General features: G+C 40.8%; 1 protein-coding gene across 1 annotated transcript in view; it reads right to left on the minus strand.

Moving 5' to 3' along the window:
• The window catches only part of LOC308608195 (uncharacterized protein), a gene marked incomplete at its 5' end in the record, with an annotated part of 106692 nt that overhangs the window by 37417 nt on the left and 46872 nt on the right, over window positions 1–22403 (minus strand). Inside the window, one exon of the mRNA XM_081220919.1 lies at window positions 19787–20072. Within this exon, the coding sequence (XP_081077045.1) occupies window positions 19787–20072 (286 nt within the window). The remainder of the gene's footprint in view (window positions 1–19786; window positions 20073–22403) is intronic.

Consider the following 22403-nt stretch of genomic DNA (forward strand, 5'->3'; position numbering starts at 1 on the left):
ATAACCAGTGCAACCAAAACTAGGTCATTACATACTGCTTCCTTTTCCAGCCTGCCTCTGTAACAGAGTTACACTTCATGTAGAGTCTCTAATTGACGGCTAGAAATGAGCCACCCTCAAGAATCCCCTCAGGTCTTTATGAGAGTTTTCAAAGGTTCTTCTCCTGTGTGTTCCAGAAGGAGCTTTTCTGGCTCTTGTCCCCCCATCTTGACCCCCGGCTGCTGCCTCTAGTGTGGTGCCTTCATGGTGGTGTCACTCTTTCGAGAACAGTCCTGCGTGGGTGATGCTAACCACTGGAAATGGGGAAGGGGCGCTGTTCTCAGATACAGTGCCCAGGCACCCCAGCTGCTAGCAGAAGGAGTTTCTCTTGTAATCTTGGGTCTACTGCTTCGTAGTTAGATGTCAGTGTTTTCACACGGATTGCCTTACAGCCAATCCACCTGGTGTCTTTAATCCCGATTTATCCCTCAAGGGCTAACATGAGCTGAGCCTTCTCTGAGTGAGTCTTCTCTCACTGTAACCTCTGGTCTGAGCAGTCCCTTTAGCCTACCCTTCTTACCATGTGTTCCTCTTTACGGCTGTTTTCACAAGTACCTACTTGACGCAGCCTCTATTCCAGATTGGCTTTATTTATGGAATACTTCCTTTAATATTAATAGGTGCAATGATTCACCAATTACAGATTAAGTTTTCCTGAAAATCTGGAGAAACTAGCAAGTCTAAAAACACTGAATTATTTCAGACAGAGTGAAAAAAGCTGCTCAACAGCAAAGTTCATTTTCAGCTTTAAGAATAAAAAGTAAATCAGGATCTGAGCAGCAGTTAATGCAAACCTGAACGTTGCCTTTGATTTTGATCCAGCTGCCTCCGGTAGCTGGTTAATAAAAGTTTGAAAATTTCTGCTAAAGGCTAAGCTCCTAACACATTTATCTCTAGAATGAACCTAGTGAGATGTACAACATTCTCAGTATCAGTTTCAATTTAACAGTATGCAGACCAGTGCATCAGCTGTGGTTTTCCACTGAGGTATTCTGCGTTCTGCACCTTAGTTACTTGGTACAATTGTTCAGCCTAGCTTTGCTGTGAAGAGAAAGATTTTTCTCCTGGGCTTCATAACAGATGGCAAGCCACAAGAGAAGGCAGATTCATTGTTTCATTTGTGAAAAATCTGTCAAGAGAATTCCATGTAGCTTATGAAAGAAGCCTCAACCTTGAGAACTGAGAGCATGCATCCATAAGGTGTTATAAATACTTTATGTTGCTTTGTTTCCACTGCTAGTAAATTCTGAGTGCTGTAGAGGAAGGGGCCCTGGGCTCTAGAGTCAGACACTAGTTCAAAACCCTATGCCACCTAAAGTTGTGTGTCCATGGCAATTACTTAACGTGGTCACCTTGTATATAAAATCAGGATCATGATAACCACCTCTAGGGGCTGGTTCTTCTCTTTGAGTCAAGGCATGTCAGTCGCATAAAACAGTGGCTGGAATCTAGAAGGTGATCATCAATACAAAATCGCTTCCTGGGCTTCCCTGGTGGCGCAGTGGTTGAGAGTCCGCCTGCCGATGCAGGGGACGCGGGTTCGTGCCCCGGTCCGGGAAGATCCCACATGCCGCGGAGCGGCTGGGCCCGTGAGCCATGGCCGCTGAGCCTGAGCGTCCGGAGCCTGTGCTCCTCAACGGGAGAGGCCACAATAGTGAGAGGCCCGCGTACCGCAAAAAAAAAAAAAAGAAAAAAAAATCGCTTCCTATGATCTCCATGGATTCTTTAAATCAGCATTTCCCAAAGCGTGCTTGATCAACACCAGAATTTTAACAGTTATTACACAAAGAAAGCATTCTGTGATTAAATGTGTTTGGGTAAAACTGGGTTATACAAAGAACAAGTGGGTTATAGATTTTCTTTGTGTTTTTGTTTCCTTTTTAAACTGCAGGACATCTAGGAGACTTAGGTGATCTCTAGAGCAGCATTTCCCAGTCTTATCTGAGTATGGGGTCCTTTTTTTTTTTTTTTTTTTTAAATCATGGAACACTAGCAATCTGCAGGGCACATTTAGGAAAAATACTAAGTTATACTCCGTCAGAGACAAATCCCTCAACCACAACTGCCTTTCTTGTACCCATACCACAGAATTATGATGAGACTGGTTCTCAGATATTTTTTAAAAGAACTTTTCATTTTTCTCTTGTTAATGTTAACATACTTAAAGGAAAAAGACAATGGCTTGATTTAAACCATAGATACTTTTATCCTATTATTAAAACAACCAGAGCCCAGATTTGGTATACGATAAATATAGATATACTCACCCATTTTCACAGAGTTCTAAAACTTTTTAAAAATGGAATAAGCCCAGAAGGCTCTTCAGTCTCATCCCTTCCAGGGCAGGGCTCCTTTCACTGCAGTGTTTTCTGACTCTTTCAGGTTAGTAGTTTTGTATAGCCAGCACTCAGCTTTTTCTTTTCTCCCATTTGGAATAATGAGGACTCAGTAAGACTCTGCTGCCTGGGGAAGATTCTAGCTACTTTCTTTCACCTTCTTGCAAATGAGTAGGAGAGAAGAAAACATGAGCATCGATGAAAGAAGGAAAGGGCAAGGAGACAGGGGGAGCCCAGCTGCCGTTGTGGATGGATAACCTGTACAGTTGTGCCGAAGGGACTTGGCTTCTTTAATGCTGTGCTTTCATTGTCTGGAAATTCTTAATAATTTTTCAGCAAATGATTCCAAATTTTTATTTTGCACTGAGCCTTTAGAATTATGTAGCTGGTCTTGGAGGGAGAAACTGAAGACAGGGTGTGATCCTTTCAGTGTCTGACCCAGTGTGTGTTGGCTGGAATCTAACACTGACTGAGGTCATATTTGGTCAGAGCTCTTGACGCAAATGCCACTGACAGAAAAAAAAATTTTGATCATGCTAAACTGTGTGGCAGCCAAAGAACAAATTAAAGTACTAAATACATATTTTGTGGGTGAGGCTTTCTGAACTAATAAAATATTTGATTCATTATCCCTCCTCGGAAATCCTGAGGAAACTACAGAACCTGAAAGAACAGCCTGGGGGTTATTAAGCTCTTAATACAAACACTTAACCTGCTCAGCCATCAATTTCCCTTATGAAGAGTTGCCATGGTGATGTCTATCACACTTGCCAATCACTTCTCCACATCATTCATTTAGAAAGTAAGTAGTTGATACTATAGATAAAACAGATAACCAAAAGGGCCTACGCTATAGCACAAGATATTCAGTATCTTGTAATAACCTATAATGGAAAAGAATCTGAAAAAGAACAGATTTATATATATATATATATATGTATGTATGTATAACTGAATCACTTTGCTGTACACCTAAAACTAACACAACATTGTAAATTAACTATACTTCAATTTTTAAAAAAAGACAAAAAACTGCAGGCAAAAAATAAATATCAATAAAAATAAAAATAGTGTTTAAATTTCAAAAAAGGAAAGTTAGTAGTTGAAGGCTACCCTAAAAGGAAATATAAAAGAGCAATCATTTTAGCCATTTTGGATGAATCTTCCATTGGGATGACAATGTTGAAAGCATGTCCAGATCAAAATCATAATTCCACCATTTTTTTACTCATTAAGGATATTTTGGGGCATTATATAGACATAGTTTAAAACATTATAGATGCTGAGACGAAAACTGCAGAACATAAAAATATTCATAGAATTTGATTTTTTAAAACTGGAGTTTATAGCATGGACCCAAGAGAAGGCTGTGTGTTTTCCAGTCAATTCCATAAGAGATGTAAATAAAAGAGAAGAGCTTTCATATTGGGCCAAGTGGAAGAACCTACATTGGAGATTGAAACATTGCTTGTGGGGAGAAGAGAAGAAAATCAAGAGAATGTCTTGTCCCAACAGTCAAAATAGGAGCACTCCACAGATGGAGAGGTCAATGGTGACAAAGGTATCACCACCCCGGAGCGTGGGACAGGCACAGGCAGAACAGGCAGCTCATTCTCTCCTCTCTGCTTTAATTTTCCCTTTTCTGTCTGAGAAGCCATCTCTCTTAGCCAGTCCTACCCGGTCTTAGTATCTCTTGTGATCAAACACTTTTTTAAAAGTTAATGATGTTTCAATGTTAACAGCCACTTTGCAAATTCCTTCAGATCTTTAGCTTTGAGGAGAAATTTTCTTAAAGGAGCATTTAGCTCCAAAAAAATGTTGCTAAGACCAATGTCAAAGAGTGTACTGCCTACGCTTTCTTCTAGGAGTTTATGGTTTTAGGTCTTATATTTAGGTCTTTAATCCATTTTGAATCTATTTATTTATTTATTTTTATTCTTATTATTTTTTTTGTGGTACATGGGCCTCTCACTATTGTGGCCTCTCCCATCGCAGAGCACAGGCTCCGGACGCGCAGGCTCAGCAGCCATGGCTCACGGGCCCAGCTGCTCTGCAGCATGTAGGATCTTCCCGGACCAGGGCACGAACCCGTGTCCCCTGCATTGGCAGGTGGACTCTCAACCACTGCGCCACCAGGGAAGCCCTGTCATGGGTATTCTATAGGAATTGCATTAAATCTGTAGTTGGATAGTATGGACATTTCAACAATATTAATCTTTCCAATCCCTGAACACAGAATATCTTTCCATTTATTTGTATAGTCTTCAATTTCCTTCATCAATGTGTTACAGTTTTCAGAGTCTAGTTCTTTCATATCCTTGGTTAAATTTATTCCTTGAAATTTTATTCTTTTTGATTCAATTATAAGTGGAATGGTTTTCTTGATTTCTCTTTCTAATAATTCATTATTAGTGTGTAGAAATGGAACAGATTTCTTTATATTAATCTTGTATCTTGAAACTTTACTGAATTCATTTATTAGTTCTAATAGTTTTTTGGTGGGGTCTATAAATATACCGAACTACTACATTGTACACCTGAAACTAACATAGTATCGTAAAGTCAACTATACTTCAATAAAAAATAAATAAATAAATACCTAAAAAAAAGAAGCATTTAATTGGAAAATCCAAACAGATAGTTTTAAGTGGTTTCATCACAAGACTCTAGAATAAAAAAGGTTACTAAGCCATTAGTGGATTTTTAAGAATCTTTTTAGATATTTTATTTACTCTGATAGCCAAAAACTTACTTTCCACCCACTATTTTTCATATTTTTAGCTCCTAAAAATGTAATATATAAGATTACTTTACCTTCAAGTGTATTTTTAATTTAACTTAACTTCCTTTTCCTACTCTTAAATGCATATTTCACTTGCAGACTTTATTCTTTGAAAACTGCAACTGGCAATCTCTTCCAGATGGAGGTCTTTAATTTGGTTAGTAAGCTGTTTTTTTCCCATAAAGCTCTATGAAATGAGCCTGCACATCTTTGCCTCCTTTCATATTTTATCCTCTACTCAGAAACTGATGTTCTGAAGAGAAAAGGAATAGCCTTTTCCCAGTTTGGTTGAACTGGAAGGTTTTCATGTGTGGCTTGCAGCCATTCCCAAGTGCTATTCTGACTTTGGCTAATGGCCCAGTTATAAAGAATTTTGCAGGCTTCCCTTTGCATGGGCCCCCTCCTCCTGTTTAATTACATAGTGGGGGGGGGGAGGGGAGCTCCGGAGATCAGTCCACAGATGCTGAGGGCTAATGAATCATTTCTGCTACGCCACCTTTTCTTCACTCAAAATTGTTCTTCAACATGTGATTACAAGCTAGATTTGATTCCTGTCTTGCTTTTGTTCTATGATACAACTACAGATGCTTGTCTTTTTTTTTCTCAGTTGTCTACTTTCCCAAATAATCTTCCTCACACGATGCCATCTATGCAGTCACAGTTTACACGAACTATATAAAAAGACTGTGCCCTGAAGAGAAACCTCCATCAGGCCCTCAGATTCATCTCACTTAAAAACTTCTCAAGGATTTGTGAGTCAGATGTGCCAAGAGGTACTCTGGTAGATCCCTCATATATATTTTTGGTTAGAAAGGCTGAGCAGGTTCTTCAGTTGCTTTGCTATTCCTGGAAAGATAATTCTACTATGGAGGAACCTTGCCTAGAGAATTATGTGCGTTGATTATCTTTAGAACCAGTGGCAAAACCAACTGGATTTGGAGATGGTGGTTTTTGCGTCCATTTAAAACAGTTTTGGAAACTCACCTCAATTCATTTTAAATTTATGAACCACAGTGAAGTTCTTCACTCAATGTCTGTTAAAATATGGATCTTTTGAGGCTTATATTTAAGCTTTGCTTATTTTTCCTTGTCTCATGGATATTGGGGTAGTGATCATGGAAGGAATTAGAGATCAGAAAGGTGAGGATGTGATGGTGACAAACCTTATAGGGAGAGAGAGGTTAAGGTCCTTTATAACTAATTGTAATCTACCTGAAATTTGATATTTCTATGTGTTACCAGGATTGTTAATATCTAAACATATCTGAGGATGCTTGACCTAATATTTAAAGTGGATGAAAACTAACTGAACTAATAATCGAATAAAAGTACTATTTTCTATAGAGAATGTTCTTTTCTGCACTTTTTTCAATGACCTGAATTTTATCAGATAAAATTCTTTTTGGGTTTCATTCTATTAAAGCTTTGGAATGAGGAGGTATCTTTTAATTTGAAGTTTATATGTCATTTTAATGATGGAACACAATGTCCTTAGTTACTTTTCACAGGGCTTTTAGGTATAATATTTTTAAGTTTTACAAAAATAATTGTCAGAAGTTTATTTTGAAAAGATTGGAAATAAGAACGACTTAATTAATTCAGAATAATGGGGGATAGTCAACTGAATTAATGAAAATAGAAATAATTAATTCATGTTAATTTTACCATTTTCAATTGCAGAAACTAATTAGGAGGAATTATCCACCTTTATATCATTTCACCATGAGACAATGTGTTTGTCCATCTTTTTAGCTTTGCAAACTCACTTCTGTACCATCAGCTTCATCTGGGGCTCCATGGCTAGAACACAGCACTCCTTCTCCAAGATCCTAAACCAGATGACTCTTGACTGTATTCATGAACCCTTGCAAGTTGTGTCCTAAACTCCCAGGAGCACCTGACTATGAGGCTAATGAGATCAAGAAATGGCTTGGGGTTCGACATGGAGACACTGGAGACAGATGAAGCTAGAGACGTGGGTGCAATTTTCCAGGGAGAACATAAACAGAAGGAAAGAAACTTTGGACATAAGCCTAGAATATGTCCAAGTTTAAGAGTGAAAAAATAACAGTAGTCCATAAATTGATTAACAAGGAATAGTCAGAAAGGTAGGAAAAAGTGGGGATCCCTGCAACCAAGGTAAGAGGAAGCTTTTTTAAAAAATTAAAACCAAATTTCTATTTCTGCTGAGAATGTGGTCATAGCATTTCTGGATCCACAATTCACATTGTGAAGAGAGGATAATTTTAAAAGTTTTTACTTAGAGTAATAATTGGGGTCCAGGAATATTGATTAATGTTTGCAAAATGTGTAAAATGTTTTTTTTGGGGGTGGGAGACATACATGCTATACAGAGTAGAAAAGCAAAAGAACTATTTCTTCCAGGTAATTTCTTTGAAAAAATGTGAAGTTTTCTAAAAAAGGTCAGCAGCCTATCAGCCTCATAATCAACAAAACAGACTGCCTTTATTAATATATTGTCATGACTTCCCAGCATTTTGACAAAATCGGTAATAATGTATTTCTCCATAAAATTCATATGTACCACTTTTTATTCTCTCCATCAAAAATGACAGTCATACACATTGAGGAGGCTCTGCTATCCATCAATACAAGATTGTCTGCATTTGCTAGAGTTAAAATAAATGAAAAGTCAGTTATTTGGTACCCTTAGTGGTAGGAGAAGGAAGACACCAATGAGTCAGTTCTCCTTCCCTCCTGTTCTGCTTTCTATCTGTCATTCAAGAATGTCCCTTGGTAGGGCTCCCTGGTGGCGCAGTGGTTGAGAGTCCGCCTGCCGATGCAGGGGACACGGGTTCGTGCCCCGGTCCGGGAAGATCCCACATGCCGCGGAGCGGCTGAGCCCGTGAGCCATGGCCGCTGAGCCTGTGCGTCCGGAGCCTGTGCTTCGCAACGGGAGAGGCCACAACAGTGAGAGGCCCGCGTACCGCAAAAAAAAAAAAAAAAAAAAAAGAATGTCCCTTGGTGACAGTCACTGAGCTAGAGATTGGGGTGTATAAATGGATAGGGTGAGATACGACTTTAAAGAAGAAGACAGAGATGAAGAGGGAGCATCTCCATTTCCTGAGAACCCCGTGTGTGCCAGACACCCTGCCAGGCCCTTCACGTACCATACCATCAGGCAGATACAGGATTTTGCAGGTCTAAGACATACAACCTGGGGTCTTCTTTAGCAAAAAGAGTGTAAATTACAAAAACAATGTTAGGTACAGGGCCTTAGAAGAGACCTGAATTACATCACATCAGATCACATTTCTTCCCTTTAGACCTATTTTAAAAACCCATCTCTTTCAGTCTTGGAATAAAATCCAAACATTCTACCTTGGCCGTGAAGATTCTACATTATTTGGCCCCTTGGAGAAGTCCCTTTGGAGCCATATGTTAAATAAGAGTGTATGTTTCCCTATTTGAAGTGTCAACCAAATTGATGTTTGACAGACAGAAACAGGGAAGAAATCACTAGATCAATAGTTCTGAAAATTTAATTTTCAAAAGACTATTTGGAGTTCTCTTTTACTAAAGGAGATCCCTGGCCCATACCAGTCACATGGAATTTTTTGTGGATGTGTCCCATGGATATTCACTTTAGCAAGGGGCACCCCCAGAAAGTCTGATGCAGAGAGATAAAGTTTATCACTGCTCTAAATCCAGACATAGGATTCAAAGTTGAAAATTATTAATAGCAGTAATTTGGTTTATATTCATTACAAATGGAAAGTTGAAACAGTGGCCATTTCTCAATTTTGGGCTGCTTATAAAAACGGCTGGGCCCCAAGCACCCCCAACTTCACTCCCAGATTCAGATGTAACTAATCTGGGTGGCTTCTGGATGCTGTGTGCCCCAGATAATGTACAATACATTTCCAAGAGATACTGTAGGAAACATGGCTAACATAAGACCAGGATCCTTGGTATTACCTTGAGGATTCTACTGTACCATCCCATGTGATCATACAAAATGGCAGTTTGAACCAGCAATGGTGTTGGTTTTAAAGCTATTATTCTGAGATCTCACAATAATGAAGCTTGGGGCTTCCCTGGTGGCGCAGTGGTTAAGAATCCGCCTACCAATGCAGGGGACACAGGTTCGAGCCCTAGTCCGGGAAGATCCCACATGCTGTGGAGCAACTAAGCCCGTGTGCCACAACTACTGAGCCCAAGTGCCACATCTACTGAAGCCCGCATGCCTAGAGCCCATGCTCCGCAACAAGAGAAGCCACTGCAATGAGAAGCCCGCGTACCGCAACGAAGAGTAGCCCCCGCTTGCCGCAGCTAGAGAAAGCCTGTGCACAGCAACGAAGACCCAACGCGGCCAAAAGTAAATAAATAAAATAAATAAATTTACAAAAAAAAAGAATGAGGCTTGCAGATTTTTTGAGGGAACACATAGTGGCCACTGGAAAAGGGTTAGGCAGGGAAATGCCTTGTTAGAAGGAAGCGGTGAGAAAACAGTTAAAATGGTATTTTGATTTAAGAGGAGAAGCCCTGTTCTGTGCCAGCAATTAGATTTCATTCATTTATTCTCACCACTGTTATCACACCTACTCACACTTGTATCACCAAGGCCGGCCTCATCTGCAAGTGGAATTTTTTCTCTTACTGAACATGGCAAGTTCCACCTACCCCAAGACAGACAGCAAACTGGCCATAGAGAACAATGAAAATATTAAAACAAATATTATCAAATGTTATGAATCCTACATGTACAGGTTACCGCCAACAACCATCCATTCAAGGACATCTTTTCTATTCACATGCCCCCAACCCCTTCACCTCAAAGCAGATATAAATATAGGAAAACAACTAAAAATAACCCAACCTTTCAGTGAAATCAGTGTCATGAAGGAGCACCACTAAATTAGAAGAGCTGACAATTGTGGAAACAGAGCTAATGGAGAAAACAGAACAACAAACAAACTCAAAGGCTGTAGGAAAAATGTTAATCACAAGGCAAGAACATCAGCTCTGACAGAAAAAGTTCAAAACAAGGCAAACAATATTAAAAGAAAGGAACTTTTTGAACTTTTAATTGAATAGGTGGCTTTTGACTTCACCTGTGTGCAGGTAAAGCTATGTTTCCGCATGTCTTCTCTAGTGTCCTTAGAGACCTTGTGAATCAGAACAAATGTCAGGAGTTGCACATCAAAATAAGACTAAGCCTTAGTTAAAGGCAAGCCTTACCTTTTCTACCCACACGGGGTAGAAGCATCAAGGTTTTGCCCGTGACAATGTTAACATTATTAAGATTTTAACTTGAAGCTCTTAAGAAACAACACCAGAAGCTAGGGCAACAGAAATATAGTTGGAAAGACATTTTGAACAAAGTAATTGTAACAAGACTATAAAGTTTCCGTGTTAGCCTACATGCCTTCACCCAGGGAAGTGATCAGAGACCTTAGGTACCAGTGTTTCGAAAGCTTACTACACCAGATCTAATCAACACCAGACCAAAAGAAGACCTGTACTTTTTCAACACCCACTAGAAAAAGGTATATCATAACTGTTTCAATTTTTTGAAAATGTTTCTTTTCCCCATACTAGATCCCTGCATCTCTTAATATAACACGCACACACTCCCTCTTCCACTCCCTTCCTCTCTCCTTCCCTCTGATTGAAAGACTAAACTTTTAAAAATCCTAACTTCTTTCCCACTTAATAAAAACGTCTTCCTAATTTAAACTTGCTGAGCAACAATCTTGAAGTAGAAAATGTGTCTGATAACAATGTGAAAAAGAAATAAGCATGGCCCTTTGGGAAAGAATTAAAAAAAAAAACTTGGTAGGATTGAAAAGTCTAGCCCATTACCTTACCAACAGCAAAGAGTTTTTTTTATTTGATGAATAATACATAATTTCTTCAGCTCAAATTGTTATCTCCATATTTTGTTTTAATTAATTGTCAGAATCCCTCTGCTGAGGATATTGTTCAATAATCAGTTGTAAAGTTTCAGAAAAAGTTTAGCAGAAAAAAAAAACAAACATCGTGGAATCTAGATGCGGCCCCCTCTCCAAGAAACCAAAGTCTCCTTGTGAACTGGACCAGAGGAAGAACAACTCAGCTGGTTCACGTCCATCCTAATTATTGAACTAAAACTCCTGGGGAATCTAATTGTTCAAAATCTGGCATTATTAGGCTCCTTACTACTTGAACTTCAGTCCTGCTCCAAGTAGAACAGAATGAAATGTGCTTAAGCGCAGGAAGGAACAGTCCAACACAGAATGGATGACTGAAAACCCGATTTTCATTAGAATTTCAAAGCTAAACCAAAGAGACCAAATTTTCTGTACCTCTGCTGCCCAAGTCAGACTTCCAGAGCTTTCCTACAAATACAAGGTATCTCTCTGATCTGACATCTTGCAAGCATCTACCCTAAGCAGTCTCTTATATACTTTGTTCTCGGTGAGTGATCTGTTGACATTGAGCCCAGGGGCAGATATGAATTCTTCAGGATTGGGACTAAAGGGATCTTCCAGATTCCACCCACAGTGGTTACACCAGTGATAAGACATCCATGAAAACATTTTTGGAGAACAGAACAGCAGTGAAGAGAACAGTAAAAGAAAATCGAGGAAGAGCGGACATGGATAAGTGAAGAGCCTACTCATCTTTCAAAAGTCGTTCTATGGCTCTTTTACAAAGCCTTCCGAAATCCCTCCCCACCCCACATGGAATGACTGTCTTCATTTGAGGCTCACTGCTCCCCATAGCCCATTCTTTCAAAGCATGTGTAACCCTTGGTTGCATTTATTATTCACATATGAACAAAATTTCTTTTATAAACGAAGCATTAAAAATGAATGAACAAATGAAGAAAAATAAAGACAATATTCTTGCACTGAGGGTTCTTTTTTTTTTCTCAAAATAAGCATGACAAATTGGGAAAAGATCACACTCAAAAAAATACAGAGGGGAATTCCCTGGTGGTCCAAGTGGTTAGGACTCCTTGTTTCCACTGCAGGGGGCACGAGTTCGATCCCTGGTCAGAGAACTAGGATCCCACAAGCCACGTGGTGTGGTCAAATAAATAAATAAATAAATACTACTGAATCTAAAAAAAAAAAAATACAGAGCCTTAGTATTGTGAATTATCTTTGTCTGAACATTAAGAGAAGGTCTCTCTGCCAAGTTTTAAAATACAGTTTCAAATATTTCAGTGATTTGCTCTGACCCTCGTTAAGGCTTTTAAACTCTTGGTGTGTCTCTTTATTTCTAGTTGGAACCTTGCTAGACAGAGAAGTGTTCTGTAGATTATGAAACTCCCATTTATACAAAGAATCCATATAGAAATAGTACTCTGAATTTTGGGGTATCATGAAGAAAGGCATGCTACTACCCAAGACCCTGATATTTATCAGCTTTTCAGAAACTTGAAAGTTAGAAAAGTTATGTTCGATACAGCAAATGGTAATTGTGTTTAAATATGCCTAATTATTTGAAATCTGTTATCTATCTATCTACCTCGCTCTCTACCATCTATCTATATCTGTCTATCTAAAATTGTATGATAATATGCCTTACTAGAATATGAAAATATGAGTATGTTCCTTTAGTGGGAATAATGACTCTCCATGTGTTTTAAATTTTAAGAAATGAGTGTGTAATTAACCATTGAAGACACATTCAACAACAGTTCAGTTATTATAGACCATCTGTTATGTTTGTGGACTGTCAAGTTAGAGCAGGTTTCAGAAGCCATAAATATCTCAGTTGTGTTCTTGCCTTGGGACAAGTATCGTGTGTGTGTGTTTGTGTGTGTGTGTGTGTGTGTTGGAGTAGTGATAAAAGTAGGTCAAGGGGAGAGATGAGTGTGCCTAATTAGGCACAGAGGGGAAGGACCAAGGTTTTGCTCCAATGCTTTAAAGTGAATTGATTTTCTCATCTCACACTCTTTTTTCAGAAATTTTTCATATTATTTAATCTTTGAAACAGTGGAGCAAAAATATTTATTTTATATATTTACCTATATTATATATATTTACAGTTCTGAATAGCTGCTCCTTTAAAGTTAAAACCTCTTGCCTATTTGGTTTAAAATGGAATCCTACTATGTTTGTATTTTGGTGTTGTTTTGGGGGGATCTGTCTATCTGTGGATAGAATGTTCTATAACAGTATATGAGAGCATGGCTCTCAAGTGGGACTCTAAATTTGTATTCACAGAGGCTTGAAGGTTCTATGGGAGATGTTAAAATTTTTGTCTTCATTTCATTAGAATTTTTCTCTCGAGGAGGCAAATATTTCTTTAAAAGGACAGGATGCACTAACCACAAGAGAAAAGATTGACCCATCTGAATGCTCTTAAAGTCAAGAACTTCTTTCCAACAAAAAGACAGCATTAAAAGAGTGAAAGGCACACCACAGACCTGGAGAAGACATTTGCAATACACGTATCTGTCAAAGGACTCATCTTAAAATAGAAACCCTACAGTTCAATGAAAAAAGGACAACCCAACTTTTAAAAAATGGGCAAAATATTAAAATAGGGCTTTCACAAGAGGATATCCAAATGGCCAATAAGCAAATGAAAAGGTTCTCAACATTGTCATCAGTGAAATGAAAATCAAAACAATGAGCTATATTATGCACTCTCTAGAATGGCTAAAATTAAAAAGATTGAGATTACCAAGTCTCTCATTCCAGCTAGGAGAAGTTTAAATCATTGCACTTGGAAAACTCAGTAGCAGTTTCTACTAAAGTCCAACATACATCTATGGTATGACCCAGCAATTCCACTCCTCTATTTACCCTGGAGAAATGAATGCATATGTCCACCAAAGACATCTCTAAGACTTGTTCATGATAGCCCCAAACTGGAAATATGCCATCAACAGAAAAGGATATGTAAGTTTGGTATATTCATAAATAAAATATAACAACACATCAATGAAAAAGAACAAACTACCTGGGACATGATTCAGCCTTAGAGACATAATGTTAGCAAAAGTAGCCAGACTCAAAAAAGTATATCCTCTACCAGTCCATTTATATAAAGTTCAAAAACAGGCAAAACTAATCCACAGTGATAGACTCACAACAGTAGTCACCTCTGCAGAGTTTTGTATTAATTGGGAGATGGCATGATGGAGGCTTGGAAGGTTCTGGAAATGCTTTGTATTCTAATCTGAATTGTAGTTACATAAATACATCCATGTGTAAAAATTTATTGAATGATGATACCCTTAATAAGATATGGGCAGGTATGTATGTTATAACCCAATAAAAAAAATTTTTTTAAAGCAGGGATAGAAAATGAAAGCAGAGCAGGGCCTATCAAGTTTGAGAAACTGTGCTAGAGCAAATATACTATATTTATGCACGAGAGAAGAAAAACATTAATATTGAGGAGAAAATTATTTCAAAAAAACTAGAAATGCATGATGATAAATACACGTTATCTTAGATAGAAAATTTGTTGGCATTATAAATATTCCCTGTTAGAATATATTTACATATTAAATAACATTCCCAATTCTCTTACAATTATAAATGCAGTTAGTTTTATTTGCATAACTTAACGTTAGAAAGGAGCTCTTTTCTACCCTGCCATTCTAAAAGAAATCTGGATCTCTTCCCTGCGTCATTTTCACTTCATTAATTAGCATCTAATTTATAAGCATCTCGACAGTTGAAGCATTCTCGCAAATAGGGCAAACTAAAATAAGTCTGGACATGTTTAAACATCTTGGCAATGCAAATGTCCCTTTCCCATTCTATTTGATAATTTCAAAATCTCTTCCCCTGTGAAGCCTTCCTGACTTGCTTAATCACAAGTAATCAGTCCATTCTTCATGTTCCTGTAACATTGTGTTCTAACGTCTATCAATGCATCTGTTCCTTTATAAATAATATTTGCTAAATTGTGAGTTCTTTGAGGACAGAGAATAAGCCTTATCAACTTTTTTTTTCAATTTTTAACAGTAGGGAAAATTTTTTAGCTTTATGGGGGTATAACTGTTCTGCAACAAAACTGGACATATTTAACATTTACACCTCTTTTTTCTTTTTTTTCTATATTCCCCACCCTGTACATTTCATGCCCATGTCTCATTTATTTTGCAGCTGGAAGTTTGTACCTCTTAATCTCCCTCACCTCTTTCTCTCAAGCCTTATTAACCTTTTTAATGCCTTTTGCCTTGTACACTGTGGGCATTCAATACATGTCTGTTGAATGACTGAATGCCTTAATAGACAATTCTCTCTAGAAACTTCCTGAGAGTCTTGGGAATAACTCTGCCAATAAAGACTGAGCAACCCTACCACCAGTTCCCTGAACTCCACACCCTTGCTCACACTGTCCCTTCTGCCTGGAATGCCTTTCTTCTACACATCCATCCCCAGCCACCTTCTCTTGAATAACTTTTCATCTCTCCCAATTCAGCGCATGAGTTGAGAGCCTCGGGTCGCCCGCCTGGGACTGGGTTAGGTGTCGCTGGTACCCGCTTCTGTAAAAGCAGGTGTGGATCGCCCACCCAGCTCTTACTGAACTTGAATAGTTTTCTGCTCTATACAGGATTCCCGCATGTGCTCGGCCAGAACTCAGAAATCCAGTCCAGGTTTGAGGGCTTGCAAATGTGCAAAGGATATTCAGACTAAGGGCACAGTTGAGTGGCAGATGCTGTTCCACTGCTTCACTCATTATCAGCGAGGGGCCTCTTCAAGGGACATAGACAAGGTCCCCGGGGGGGCGAGGAACACTGCGGGTTGGAGAGCTCCCGGCTACAGCTGGGGGTGGGGCCGTGGGGAGCCACGCCAGCACCCAATGGGCTGCCTGGTACCCTACAAGGCACATTGCTGCCCCTGCCTCCTCAGCCCTTGGCTTCTGTAGGGACCCAAGGGTCAGGCACAGAGCTCAAGTGATCACAAGTGACAGTGCTGGTCCAGGTTCCTTAGCCCCGACTTATTTTGAATAGGAGTTCCCCTCCCCTCCGTGCCCAGGGAGGAAGGGCCCACCCTCCTCAGCCTTGGACCTCTTCAGGGCCCCTTAATTTGATGCAGCTTAGATGACATCACTGTGACCAGCCTTTGTGCCCGCTGCCCTAGCAAAGGCTCAGGTCTCTTTTCAAAACCAGGGTTCTGTTCCTGACTCACCAGCTCCACCATCTGATGACGACAGCATCTCATCTCTGCAGTCATGGAGACTCCCCACAGGCCCACTAGCATGTCCTGGGTGACAGTGCAGTGAATGGCTCCCACCAGCTCTGCCTTAGCCGCCTGCTACAAGTCTAGATGTGGTGCTAGTCTTTGGAGAAGAAAGGCCACCACTGCTGGGACCCCCCTTCCTCGGAACCTCCCCACGGAATGAATGGGGAGGGACCCCTGGGATTTCCGAGAATGGCCGTGACGGCACAGCAGCTGGGACAAGGCTCAGGAGGGGCTAGAGTCACTGCCACCACCAGCACTTAAGCTTCAGCCTTTGTCCCCAGCTAGGCAGCCTGAACCACGTTCTCCTCCATCTAAACCTTCTCCAGATTGATCTGTGTTTGGTTCCACTTGGTGTTGGCCAAGAGGGGGACTTGGTTGTGGCACAAGCTCTTCTACCTCAATCCCCTCCCACAATGCCACGTGCATTCAGGGCACAGAGTCTGGCTGCTCTGGGCTAGAATATGGAGGCCAAGAAGCAGGCCTCCTGAAACAGGCACATGAAAAGATGCTCAACATCGCTAATTATTAGAGAAATGCAAATCAAAACTAAAATGAAGTACCACCTCACACTGGTCAGAATGGCCATCATTAAAAAGTCTACAGGGCTCCCCTGGTGGCGCAGTGGTTAAGAATCCGCCTGCCAATGCAGGGGACACGGGTTCGAGCCCTGGTCTGGGAAGATCCCACATGTCGTGGAGCAACTCAGCCCGTGCGCCACAACTACTGAGCCTGCGCTCTAGAGCCCTTGAGCCACAACTACTGAGCCCACGTGCCACAACTACTGAAGCCCGCACACCACAACTACTGAAGCCAGCTTGCCTAGAGCCTGTGCTCCACAACAAGAGAAGCCACCACAGTGAGAAGCCCACGCACCACAACGAAGAGTAGCCCCCGCTCACTGCAACTAGAGAAAGCCCGCATGCAGCAATACAGACCCAATGCAGCCAAAAATAAAATAAATAAATAAATAGATTTTTTTTTTCAAGTCTACAAATAACAAATGCTGGAGAGGGTGTGGAGAAAAGGTTACCCTCCTATACTGTTGGTAGGAATGTAAAGTGGTACAGCCACTATGGAAAACATAATGGAGGTTCCTCAAAAAACTAAAAATAGAGTTACCATATGATCCAGCAATCTCACCCCTGGATACATATCTGGACAAAACTATAAGTCGAAAAGATACATGCACCCCTATGTTCATAGCAGCAGTGTTTGCAATAGCCAAGACATGGAAACAATCTAAATGTCCGTGGACAGATGAATGCATAAAGAAGATGTGGTACATATGTACAATGGAATACTACTCAGCCATAAAAAAGAATGAAATTTTGCCATTTGCAGCTACATAGATGGACCTAGAGATTATCATACTAAGTGAAGTAAGAAAGAAAAAGGTGAATACCATGTGATATCACTTATATATGGAGTCTAAAATATGACACGAATGAACTTATCTACGAAACAGAAACAGCCTCACAGACAGAGAACAGACTTGTGGTTGCCAAGGAGGGGTGCAGGGGAGGGTTAGATTGAGACTTTGGAACTAGCAGATGCAAACTATTATATATAGAATGGACAAACAACAAGGTCCTATTGTATAGCACAGGAAACTATATTCAATATCCCGTAATAAACCACAATGAAAAAGAATTGAAAAAAAAAAAGAAGCAGGCCTCCTGGTGGCTAGGCAAGCCGACCTTTATCCCTCTCTTCTTACTCCTGCTAAAGTGCAAGTTATTCTTACCCACCCTACTGACTCCAAATGACCTGCACGAGGCAATAAATAGCGGGTCCGAGATCAAAGATGGAAAAGAATGGCAAATAGGATTTAAGTTGCTTTCACTTTTGTGAAATTCAAATCAGTAATGAGGCTGTGTAACAGATCTAGATCTAGATATGCTGGCTTTTCGAAAATTCACTTTATACCATTTAAACAATTCGCTTTTACAAAAGGCCTATATTAGTACCTGTTTTCCGTAACCAAAATTAAGTCTGAAGAGGATATTCTCTTTTACGAAAAAAGGCAAAAAGCGAAATTAGCGTTCAGCATGTGTTTTGCAGCAGCCTTTATAGAGGCACCCTGTACCCCGTGCACCTGGAGTGGTCCCACGAGGCTCCTTCCCTGGGAACCACACTCAGCATCTCAGCGTCAAGCCACCATAGGCTTTGAACTGTGTCTGTGGGCATCTGTGCTTCCTCCTGATGTATTTTGAGCATCTGTTAATAAGATGTGTCCTAAGGTAATTAATTGCTTCTTCCCTTTACGCCGTCTTGGCTTAGGAGAGGTTTCGTAGGAACGCTCCACTTTCGGACAGCGGGGGAAACCTGTACAAGCAAGCAGGAGAGTGGCCTCACCTCCCACTGCCCCACCCAGTCCTCACAGAGGTGCCCCAACAGAAGTCTTGGGTGGGAAAAGGAAACCACCAGTCACAAGCTTGATGGGAAGTTCATGAACTTGCCTTGTAAATACCAGGTTGGCTCTCCAGGCTCTACCTACCTGCAGATAAGGCAGGTCTGCATTCTGCTCATCAGGCCTAAGAAGGCTCGGGCCCGGCCAGCCACATCCCCCCATCCTTGAGCTCCTTGCAGGAAAGAGCCACATCTCGTATCGCTATATTCCCAGTGCCCAGCACTCTACCAGGCGCAGAGGAGGCACCAGAAAATGTTCGTTGCCCACGAGTCGACTGACTGATTTGCTTTCAGCTCCACACCCCAGGGTGGATGAACAGCTCCCAGAGAAGGTGAACAAAACCCAGAGGGGTTGGTCAGACGGTCTTGGGGGATGGTTCTCCTCTGCTGCACCATTGCTAGGTCTCAAGGGTGCAGGAATGGGAGCCTGAGCTTTCCCACAGCTCCAGCTGGCCTCCAGAGGAGGATGGAGGGAGCTCGTGTCTGAGCTGGAGTTACTCCCTGGGCATAAGATTTGGGGCGGAGCCAAACGCTATGATGAAATTAACACATATAATGATTAACTTAACTGAATCAAATTAAACCAGTAACTATCTATTGAGCAACTAGTATGTAGACACTGTAGAGAGAAAGAAAGAAAGGGTGGTGTGGTAGAAAGACGAATGAATGCAAACTCTGCCACTAGCTAGTTACAGACCTTGGGGAAAAGTCTGTCTTTTGGCCCTTAGCTTCTTCAAAGTCATCTACTATGATTTAAAAACTCGATCTCAGGGCTTCCCTGGTGGCGCAGGGGTTGAGAGTCCGCCTGCCGATGCAGGGGACATGGGTTCGTGTCCCGGTCTGGGAAGATCCCACATGCTGCGGAGCAACTGGGCCCGTGAGCCGTGGCCGCTGAGCCTGTGCGTCCGGAGCCTGTGCTCCACAACGGGAGAGGCCACAACGGTGAGAGGCCTGCGTACCGCAAAAAAAAAACCCCCCAAAACCCCCAAAAACCTCAATCTCAGCTCTAAATGGATGAACAATAATTGACAGTAAAAAACAAACAAACAAAAACTCACTTGCTCCTTTGTTCGAGATGATCATCACAAGGATGCCGCCAGTGTCTACGAGCTCGGAGAAGCCCCTCATATCCATGGGAGGGTCGGAGAAGCCCCTCATATCCACGGGAGGGGAAGAGCCAATGAGAGGAGGCCCTTGCCTGGCAGCTGTTCCAGGCTCTGGCTCCTGAGAATCGTGTCGCCCTCTGCGCTGCATCACAAGAGCTCGGCTGAACAGCGGTCAGGCTGGGAAGTCGGTGCCCAGGGGCTTGAGGGTGCAGCTCTATTCTCCGGGATGCAGTAGGCTCTGGGGATAGAAGAAACAAGGAGGTTACAACCTGTTCCCGACCAACAGGCAAGAGAAAATTGTTTTCTTTCTTCCTCTCTTGCTAACCTGACAGTGGGATCCATCTGTAGCCTGTGAGTCAGAGAATCAGGCTCATTATTTCTGCTTTATAAAAACACCTTCTGAACCCTGGTTATTTTTACTGTGCTTTTGTACAGTCGAACATAAAACGTCTAAAGGGAACTAAATCCATGCTAATTCTACATGCTAAGTGGACATACTTCATGTACAAAAAGGAGCATATTTCTGAGCTCCGTGGTATAACGAGCAGTTCAACATCAAGGTGGAGTGTCAGCGATTAAAAAAAAGAAAAACTAAATAACATGTAAACTTAATTAGCATCATTAGCAAACTTGCCATATCCTAGGCAGCACTGATATTAGACCACAAACAAAAATAAATGAATCACAACCTAACAACCAACCAAGCAACCCACAAAAAACCAGGAAAGGATCAAAACATAATTTTAATAGATTTTGTAGATTAAATTGATAGCTTGATAACAGAGTTACAAAATGACGCTATTTGAAAAATAAGATCTCTGGCAATAAAAACATATTTCTAATGCTCTGGTTAGGTTTGCAATGGCTACAAATGCAAATAAGTTTAGAGAAAGTAAAGTCAGAGTTGTCAAATGCAAGTCAATATACTTTTCTTATTCTCCTTAAAATTACTACCTTCAGCCTCTCAGTGTTATGAATGCTGAATTCTTGCTCTAGTTGATGATATCCTGGACAGGCCTCCCTCAGAGGGAGCTCCTTCACTCATTCCTTACATTTTAAGGAAGGACTTCGGGACCAGAGTCCAACGCCTGGATCCTGCATTTAGCTTTTCCACTAACTGTGATTCTGTACTAGTTACATCACCTTTCTACGCTCAAATTCCTTCATTTGTAAAATTATCTGTAAAATTACAAAATGATGTTGGAGTGTCTCTAGGTAACTTTTACACTCTGAAGTTACTCAATTTTAGGTCAAACAGACGTAACGCCAAAATTCTAATAAATTAGACACTAGAGAGACTCCATGAACTCTCTCTGGCCACATGACAACTACTGAACACACATGAGACTCTAATACCAATACTCAATGAAAAAAATTATTTTGTTAAGATGTAGAAACACAACTTAATTATCTACAAAGGGATAATAATAACCCTGGCTATAAAGCCTGTGGTACTTCTCATTAACATTAAAAACTATAATACGGTACTTGTGTAGCAAAAACCTACACTACTGAGTGTGTCTCTCCTTTACTTTCACACAACTATCACACTCAGAATGCTACGGACACTACTGTGTGCGAGTTTCAAGCCATTCTATGCAACACTAGCTGGGGGTCCTACAATTTAATAACTCAAATCTGACACCATTTACTGGGAGATGGCGTCAGATTCCACAGGTTAAGGGCTCCATCCCGCAATACTGCCCTCATCCCACTTCAGACGCCAATAGCAAAGCCAGTTTGTCACTTGTGCTTCTGAGCAATTGGCTATACATCGGACATTCCCATGATCCCTTCTCAGGTTTCATTAATTTGCTAGAGCAGCTTACAGACTCAGGAAGACAGTTTATTTACTGTTTACCAGTTTATTTTAAAAGGATATGATAAAGGACACAGATGAACACCCAGGTGGAAGAGATGTGTAGGACAGGTGTGTGGGAAGGGGTGGAGCTTTCATGCCCTGTGCAGGTGTGCCACTCTCCCAGCACCTCCACGTGGCCACCACCTAGAAGCTCTTCAAACCCCAAATTACTGGAATTTTCATGGAGGGCTTTATCACACAGGGATGATCAATCATTAACTCCACTTGTATCCTCTCTTCCCTCGCTGCAGAAGGGGATGGTGCTGAAAATTATAAGTTTCTAATCATGGCTTGGTCTCTCTGGTGACCAGCCCCCATTCAGGAACCCACCAAGAGTCATGTTATTAGAACAAAGGACACTGTTATCATCCAGGAAATTGCAAGGGGTTTAGGAACTCTGTGTCAGGATGGGGGCTCAAAGACCAAATATTAGGACAGAAGATGTTCTCAGTGCTCTTATCACTAGGAAATTGCAAGAGTTTTAGGAGCTTTGTTGCAGGAACTCGGGCAGAGACCTAAATATATATTTTTTCTGTTATCTCACAGTAGTATTAAAGAAATATCAGCAAGCTTTGTCTCTAACAAAGTAATAATGACCCACACGATAGCTGTCAACTCATTCTAAATTCATTTTCCATGACCCCTGGGTTAATGATTAATTTTCCTGCCCCTGATAGGCACAATATTCTGCTCATTATAAGGAAAAAA

This window comes from Mesoplodon bidens, assembly GCF_964165515.1.
Source record: "Mesoplodon bidens genome assembly, chromosome: 20".
Lineage (NCBI taxonomy): Eukaryota > Metazoa > Chordata > Mammalia > Artiodactyla > Ziphiidae > Mesoplodon > Mesoplodon bidens.